At 38.2% G+C, this 8,847-nt stretch overlaps 1 protein-coding gene across 1 annotated transcript; it reads left to right on the top strand.

Moving 5' to 3' along the window:
• The first annotated feature begins 2,645 nt into the window (after positions 1-2,645).
• On the top strand, positions 2,646-3,575 carry LOC133805944 (uncharacterized mitochondrial protein AtMg00810-like). The gene has a single exon (XM_062244092.1). It carries the CDS (start codon positions 2,646-2,648, stop codon positions 3,573-3,575), a length of 930 nt encoding a protein of 309 aa, XP_062100076.1.
• Positions 3,576-8,847: the final 5,272 nt, after the last annotated feature.

Raw genomic sequence — 8,847 nt, 5'->3', positions numbered from 1 at the left:
GAAGAGGCCTACAGCTTGTTACTTCATTATGATGCTCGTATAAATCGCCAAAACTCGGTTGACACACTTAGCTCCCTTCAAGCCAATATCGCCCGTTTTTCTTCTCCCCAACCCAAGTCTCGACCGCTGGGTGGTTCGCCTGCCTATTCGCCACAAAGCCCTTGCACCCCTTACCGTCCTCCTCACCAACATAAACTTTCCCAACCCTGGCCATCCCCTTCCCCATCCTCTTTTTCTCGCCCCTCATTCTCACCCTCAACCCGACCTCGTTGCCAAATCTTCCTGAAGCTTGGCCATACCGCCAATGTGTGTTACCATCGCCAGAATATGCAATATCACCTTCCTACATCACCTTCGAAACCTTTCAATGCCTTTTACTCTCACCATACTCCCAGCCACCCTACCATTTTTCCATCAGTGAGTACCCCTATCTCGCCTGATTCATTGTGGTACATGGACTCTGGCGCCTCTCACCATTTTACACCGGATCTGAATGTCCTTGAAGGCGCTCAACCTCTTTCTGGTAATGATCGGGTCACCTTGGGTAATGGTAAGACTGCTATGATCTCTCACATGGGTTCTTCACATTTACCTGCTTACAATTCTGTCTTAAAACTGTCCAAAGTTTACCACTCGCCATCTCTGTCCAAAAATCTTCTCAGTGTCTCTCAACTCTGTTCTGATAATAATGCTTTTGTTGAATTTTATCCCCATTTTTTCTATGTCAAACATCAGGTCAGCAAGCAAATCCTACTCACGGGTCTTCTTGATCGTGGCATTTACAAAGTCTCCCGTCCTCCGATTTCTCCTTCAACTTCGTTTCAGCTCCTTCACACCTCCGTCGCTGATCCAAATCTATGGCACTCGCGTTTGGGGCATCCTTCATTTGATGTTACAACTCGTGTTTTATCTTCTTGTAATTTTCCAGTTTCTAAGAGTACCAAACACTCATTTTGTAATGCTTGTCAACAAGCTAAATCTCATAGACATTCATTTCCTATTTCTGTATCTCGGGCCACTAAGCCTTTTGAATTAATACATAGCGATTTATGGGGTCCTTCCCCCATATCTTCTATCACTGGTGTGCGATATTTTATATTGTTCATTGATGACTTTTCACGTTTTACCTGGTTATATCTTTTAACATCTAAAGATGAGGTTGTCAATGCTTTTCATACTTTTCACAAAATGGTTTCTACCCAATTTGAGTGTTCTATTCATCGTGTCCGTACTGATTTGGGGGGGGGGGGGGTGAATTTCGATCTCTCCACTCTATTTTTGCTAATCTTGGTATACATCATGAACTCTCGTGTCCTCACACTCCCCAACAAAATGGGAGAGTCGAATGTAAGAATCATCATGTTGTCGAGATGGGGCTTGCTTTGTTAGCCCATGCCTCGGTCCCTCTTGCCTACTGGCCATATGCATCCACGGTGGCTGTCTACCTTATCAATCGCTTACCCACCAAAGTTCTTGCTCTTCACAGTCCATACTCGGTTCTCTATAACAAACATCCCCAATATTCTCATCTTCGTGTCTTTGGGTGTGAATGCTTCCCATTTCTTCGCCTGTACAATGCTCATAAACTAGAATTTTGCTCCCAATCATGTGTCTTCCTTGGCTATAGCACACATCACAAAGGATACCTTTGTCTTCATCTTTCTTCCGGCTGGTTATATGTCACTCGACATGTTGTGTTCAATGAACACAACTACCCTTTTGCCTCGGTCTCTCCGCCACCCACCTCTCAACCCTCCCATTCTGTCATCACTTCCTTACCATTTATCCCACCACCTCCCCGCCCTCATACCCTCACTTCCACTCTCATTTCTCCTATTTCTCAACCTTCCTGCCCTTCCTCTCCTCTCCCCGCCTCTCTGCCTTCCCTTCCTCACCATACCATTCCTACTATGAGTTCTCCCTCTCCCTCTTCCCCCACATCCCCGGTTGTAGGCACTGTGAATAATCCCTGTGAGCCTCCTAGCACGTCTCACAACGTGCATCATATGGTCACCCGAGCTAAATCGGGCATCTTCAAACCAAAGTTGTATTCTACTGCTCTTGCCTCTATACCGGTTGAACCATCATCTTTTGCAGAAGCTAATACTTTGCAGGTTTGGCAAGATGCTATGCGCCAAGAAATTACTGCTCTTCACTCACAAGGCACGTGGTCTCTTGTCCCACGCCCTCCTTCTGCTCGTATTGTGGGCTGCAAGTGGGTCTACCGTGTTAAACTAAATGCCAATGGCACTGTGGATCGCTATAAAGCTCGCCTTGTCACCAAGGGGTTTCACCAAACCCAAGGTCTTGATTTTCATGAGACTTTCAACCCAGTGATTAAGCCCAACACCATCCGACTTGTCCTTGGCCTTGCTGTCTCTCGGCAGTGGGATATCAAGCAATTAGATATCCAAAATGCTTTCCTTCATGGAGATCTTGATGAAGTTGTCTACATGAGTCAACCTCAAGGATTTGTTGACTCCCAACATCCCACACATGTGTGTCGCTTACACAAGTCACTGTATGGTCTTCGTTAGTCTCCTCGAGCCTGGTTTTTGAAACTTAGTAATGCTCTGTGTCATTGGGGCTTTGTTGCATCCCGTGCCGATTCTTCACTGTTTTATTATTCCACTGGTTCTCTATTAATGATTATGCTTGTGTATGTTGACGACATTATCATTACAGGCTCTTGCTCCGCTACTATTACAGCTTTGGTTCAGCATTTGAAAGGTCAGTTTGCAGTCAAGGACCTTGGTGATTTACATTTTTTTTTGGGGCTGGAAGTCTCTTGGTCATCTACTGGAATGCACATTTGCCAAACTAAGTATTTTCGGGACTTACTAACCAAGACGGGCATGATGGATTCCAAGCCTCTCTCTACACCGATTGCCCTTGGCTCACTCTCTCTTCATGATGGCACTCTCTTACCCTCCGCTACTGCATATCGAAGCATTGTAGGAGCCTTACAATATTGTACTCTTACCAGGCCAGATCTCGCGTTTGTCGTCAACAAACTTTGCCAGTTTATGCACTCTCCAACCGACGTTCATATGCAAGCCGCTAAGCGTGTTCTCCGCTACCTCAAAGGCACTACTCACCTCGGCTTGTTTCTTCATCCCACTACTGATCATACACTATATGCCTATACGGATGCCGATTGGGCATCTTGCCCGGATGACCGCCGCAGTACAAGTGCTTATTGTATCTTTCTTGGGCACAATCTGATTTCTTGGTCCTCATCCAAGCAGAAAGTGGTGTCTCGTTCAAGTACTGAATCGGAATATCGCGCCATGGCCAATGGTGCTGCTGAAGTTTCTTGGCTACAGTCTCTTCTCTCTGAATTAGGCATGCCTCTTCCTCATCCTCCGGTGTTATATTGCGACAATGTCAGCACTCTTCACTTATCTTCTAACCCAGTACTTCATGCTCGCACCAAGCATGTGGAACTTGACTATCATTTCATTAGAGAACGTGTCCTCCGCAAGGATCTGTTATTGTCTTTCACTCCATCGTCCGATCAATTGGCGGACTGCCTGACCAAGCCTCTGATCACCACTCGATTCCAGGAGCTGTGAACCAAACTCACAGTGCTTCCGCGCCCAATGAGTTTGCGGGGGGATGTTAAACCAAATGATTAATTAATGAATTCTGTATTAGTTGGTTTATCTTTTCTTTTCTGCTGTATGTGTGCCACGTATAATGTGGTCTTATAAGCTTCTATATAAAGCTCTGTACTATTCAATATTCACTAAGGAAATACAACAACTTTTCCATTCCTTCTTAATTTCTGTCACAACCCAATCACGTCAAGGCCATCTTCGTGACATATGCCGGTGGTGGCCGGAGAACCACCATGGCCATAAGTAACCTCATGTGTTTGAGTTTGAAAAGGGTTTGTGGGAATGGGTGGGTGTTGGAAGTTCATTGGTGGAAATATTTTTCTGGTTACCTCTCTCTTTTGTTATTAGTTTTAGTCGTCGTAGATTGTGACCTGCACTTTCACTTTCATCCTCAATATTTATAGAGAGTGGAAATATTTTATTTATTTGTCATGTTATGTATCAATATTATGGCTTCCAATAGTCACCCTGAAAAAAGGGTGCGAAAAGTCTCCTACCCACGTCGATGGTTTTCTTTTTATATATTTATCATATACTTGTACATTTAGTTACGTAATGTATTAGTAATTACTTAATTTATTTGTCGCTCAACCAACATTTAATATCATTATAGGATTTTATGTAAAGGTTATAATTTTGGTATGGAATTGTAAAGGCTTTCTTAAGAATTATTACACCATTCAAAAGTTTTTAATTTAAGTATAGTTATTCTAATATATGCTACCAATTCATATAGAGTACGTACAAGTGTTGCTCTTACTGAATTGGTAAACCCAATATAAAGTAACTTGTTCATCGTTTTAATAGCCTTGTGAATGACAAGTGTTAATCAATAATAAACAAGTCATTTCAATTACCACGTGTTTACAAATCTACTAAGGTCTTCCGTTTCCATTTGGAGGGATTAGACGAGACATGACGGTTAGAAAATATCATCCCAACTTCTTCCTTATTAATTTGTGAGTAAAGAATGTAAATTCACCAAAAGTTCAATAGTCTTTCTAATTAAAATAGTTTAATGTCAGATACAATGGATGTGTACTAATTTGGATATACTATTAAGTAGTAAGGCTGCAAATTTACCACTACAAAAACCCATCCATTTTGTTTAGGAAAGTGTACCAAAATTTTCCATGGCATGCGAAATATTTTTCTGCCAATTCGATGTGGATGTATACTAATTTGGATAGTTTATAAAATCTACTATGGTATAAAATATAAAATGATAAAGGCATGCAAATCTTCCTCCTTTAAAATCATTTTTCTGTTATTTCCCGAAATGATGGTCAATATTGGTAAATTTCATTTGATGGCAAGATATTTCAACAAAAAAATTGGTTAATGTGTTTTGATTAATATTTTATTCCGTAGTCACCATTTTATGATAAACGAATTGTTGGGGTTTTATGCCTTAATTAAAACCCAATTTTTTTGTAATATCATTTTATTATCAATAAAAGAATAGAAATCAATTTTTGACTTGGTCAATCACTTTGCTCACATGTTTTCTTTCATGATTATTTGTTTAATGTAACTTCTATTAAATTTCGAGCATATAACTAATCATATTTATAGTGACGTAATCATAGTGGAATATAAATATAATTATATGTTCAAAATAAGTTAGTCCTAAGATTAGTCAAGGTACAGGATTTACACTGACATGCCAATCTACGATATGATCTACTTACACATCGCAGTATTATGTTCTTTCCGGAACATTAGCAAAGTAGATAAGATCGGATGTATTTGTTACATCGGACTAGACCGATATTGCTAGTAGATAGGATAAGTAAACATACCATTACTATCTATTCTATTCATATCATATAGTTTATCATAAGTCAATTCAATCTCATTTCAGAGTGGTTAGTATTCTAACTGATTGTATTATTTGAGTTCTTTGACTTGTTCGTTACTAGCTTACCCTACGGACTAACTCATACTTACATATTGGGAACTCGGTAGTATAATTGAGTGGGAGTGTTAATCATAGATATGAACATCTATAGCTTCTGATGAAGAAGTGAAACGATGGTTTCCTTTTAGTTTGGTTCAAGGTGATAAATGATAGAGATCTCATTTAAGTAATTAATATTAGTTTACTGAAATAACATTTACAAGGAACTAAGTGTTTTAAGGATAAAATACAATAAGGGGTAAAATTGTATTTTAGTCTCTTCTCATTGTAGACCGTCTATAGAGAATTGAATGACAATTATGGTCGTAACAATAGATAATTAATAACGTATCTATATTTATTATAGAGCGTTCTATGAATTCAACAGTGCAATTCTGAGAATTTAGTGGAGTCATGAGGAATTAATAAGTTAGTAAATTTATTTGTTAAATTTATGATAACTTATTGGAGCTTGATTTCATAGGCCCATGGTCCCCACTGTACCTTGGATAAAATCATCTAGATAGTCTTAATTAATTTATTTAATTATCAATTAGAATTATCAAAGTTGACCAGGTCAATTTTTGAAAGTTTCATAGATTTATACAATTTAGAGAAGAAAAGAGAAATTATGGTAGATTTATTAATTAAGATAAATTCGTATCTAAATTAATAAACTAGTTTAAATCAAGGTTTAAATTATAAATAATTAATTTGATAAAGGATTTAAATAAATATTTAATTAATTAAATCAATAAAAAATAATACAAACATTTCTTTTAAGTCCAATGTGCTTAAAATTAAATGGGAAATTTCACGGGCCTAAATGCCATGAGAATTTTGACCTATTGGTTAATATTATCTATTATTTTATTGATTTTTTAATTAAAATAAATGACCTAATTGAGCCTATAAAAGGAATGCTAAGTGAGAGTTGAAAATATATGTTTTGTGATGACAGAGAGACTTGTTTCGAGAAGAACATATGGTCTATTCTTAATGCTCTAGGTTTTAGATTCTCTCTAAGCATGAGTCTATTTCTAAGCCTCAATTTTTGTCTTATGTTCTTCTTCTTATTGTATTTATCTCAAGTATTGAGAATTGTGCACTCTAGTCTAGGTGATTCTAAGGATACTTTGGAGGGTTGTGAAGAAAATTGATGAACGGTTCAGTTTCTTGGTGATATCCTGCGACAGAAAGGATACAAGGGTTAGAGAAACTGAAGGAATGACTCAATCATTTCGTTACACAATAATGTAAGTATTCTTATAATTATCTCTGTATGAATTCAATTTTAGAAACATGTTCTAGGTTTTCTTATATTAATTTGTTTAATATAATATTTACATGAAAATAAACAAGATCATGTATATGTTTTCCCAACAACTGGCCTCAGAGCCTTTGGTAATCTTTATTTTCATGCATGAACATGGTAAAATTGAATTATTTGATGTGTTGAGTAATTTGATGGATTTCATGATTTTTATGATGCATATTTAATTTTATGTGATTATTAACATTTTTGGGTTATTTTGTTGTGTTTTCTTTGCAAATAATTTTTATATAAATGCTTTTTGATGTAAAACATCGTAAAAATTATTTCAAAAATGTTTTTGGGATGAAAAATTACACAAATTTATTAAAAAAAAAAATTCTCTCGGGCAGTGGTTGTGGCCTTGGTAACAAGGGCTAGTGGTCGCAACCACCATTAACCGCTGGCCGCGGCTAGGACGTGAAAAATGCCTAGAATCGTCCCGTGGTCACGACCACCAACTTTCACTGGCCGCAGCCTACGATAATTTTTTCTTAAAATTTCATTTTTGAATGTATTTGTTAATAGGTTAATACAAAAATATCTTGTTTGAAATATGATATTTTTGTTGTTTGGTCTTTTAAAAAATAGATATTTTCTACAAAGATTCAAATTCAAATTTAAAAATAGGTTAACTTATTAATATTAAATATTTAATATATTAAAATATTAAAATTAAGTTATCAAATATTACATACATTTTTAAATACTTGTGTTGACGCAGTTTTTCGCCAACAGATAATTATACGAATAAATAGGATGGATTAGTGCTGATTGATAAACCGTAATATGAAAATGATAGCAATCTAGGATGTGAGAATTAATTGCAAGGAAACAGTAGTCACTCCTTTTTTAGGTGGTTCGGAGGTTAAAATCTCCTTAGTCCACCAGTCGATATTATTGATATCTTCTCACTATTTCTTACAAAGTGTTTATTTTACAAGAATAAGCCAACCCCTTGCACTGTCTAGGGTTTCAGTATTTATAGGAGATTGATCTCTGAGTAGGTATTGGGGTCATCCCGTGACCTCTTCATCCATCAAATCATTTATGTGACATCGATGATTAATTCTGAAACCTTGCAGTGAAGTGTGGTCTAATCAATAGGTAAGGATGGATAATGGGTCGCATGGCCCAAATTAGGTGTGGGACGTCTGAACACGCATGTTTATACTGCGTGTCCAAGAATTCAGGAATAGAATAGACACGTGACATCTGGGATATGCACGTTTATATTGCGTGGTTGACTTTACAAGGATTCGGGGGTGTCAGGCCTCTGATGCACTACGAGCTTAAGGTGGTGCTAGCTCGTGGCTCTCATCATGCCGACACAATGGCTCCAAGGAACAACTAAATGATTAACCAGCTCGGGCTGGTTAAATTAGGGGATGGTAACAAACAGCTCCGGGTGGACGGTTGACACGTGGCAGACCGAGTTAGGCCCTTTTCTAGCTCACCGAAGTGTGCGGATATTCAAGACGTACATTTGCCCCCCAAGCCCCTGCTCGTGACTTATGACGTCATCTCTGATCTTCACAGCGGGGGCTTTTAAACTTCCTTTTCGACTCTTCATGTCCTGCCCACTACATTGGTACCGGACACGTGGAACGCCGTGGTTGGCGACTGTTCGGATTCCGAGAATTTCATTAAATGGCCTAGCCACCTTTTGCTGTCGTTTCGCCTCCCGAGTTATGACCCTCGTATCTCGCATTAATTTGATCGGACGGTCCTTGCTTCCTCATGCCTCTTATGTATATATAAGGTGGGAAATCTTCAGTACTAGTCATTCTTCGCTTGAATTTTTTTTCTTCTCATTTTCTCTTTTTGAGTTTCAGAAGTTCTTCTTCTTCTGGTCATAATCCCAGAGATCCCCACGTTCTTGCCACAAGAGTCTCTCAGAAGTCCAGCTTTAAGTATTCAACCAGGACTCCTACCCTTACGCTTTCTGCAACTTTCATTCGGAAAAATATACTGGAAGTTCCCTGTCTGTTTGCATATTTCGATTTCCCTGTTTC

Source organism: Humulus lupulus, chromosome X, assembly GCF_963169125.1.
Source record: "Humulus lupulus chromosome X, drHumLupu1.1, whole genome shotgun sequence".
NCBI classification, from domain to species: Eukaryota; Viridiplantae; Streptophyta; class Magnoliopsida; order Rosales; family Cannabaceae; genus Humulus; species Humulus lupulus.
The sequence above is the reverse complement of the archived record's forward strand: the minus strand, read 5'-3'. Positions and strand labels throughout refer to the sequence as shown.

Excerpts from the sequence above, each read along its gene's own strand:
- LOC133805944 (XM_062244092.1), top strand. The coding sequence starts at position 2,646 with ATGATTATGCTTGTGTATGTTGACGACATTATCATTACAGGCTCTTGC.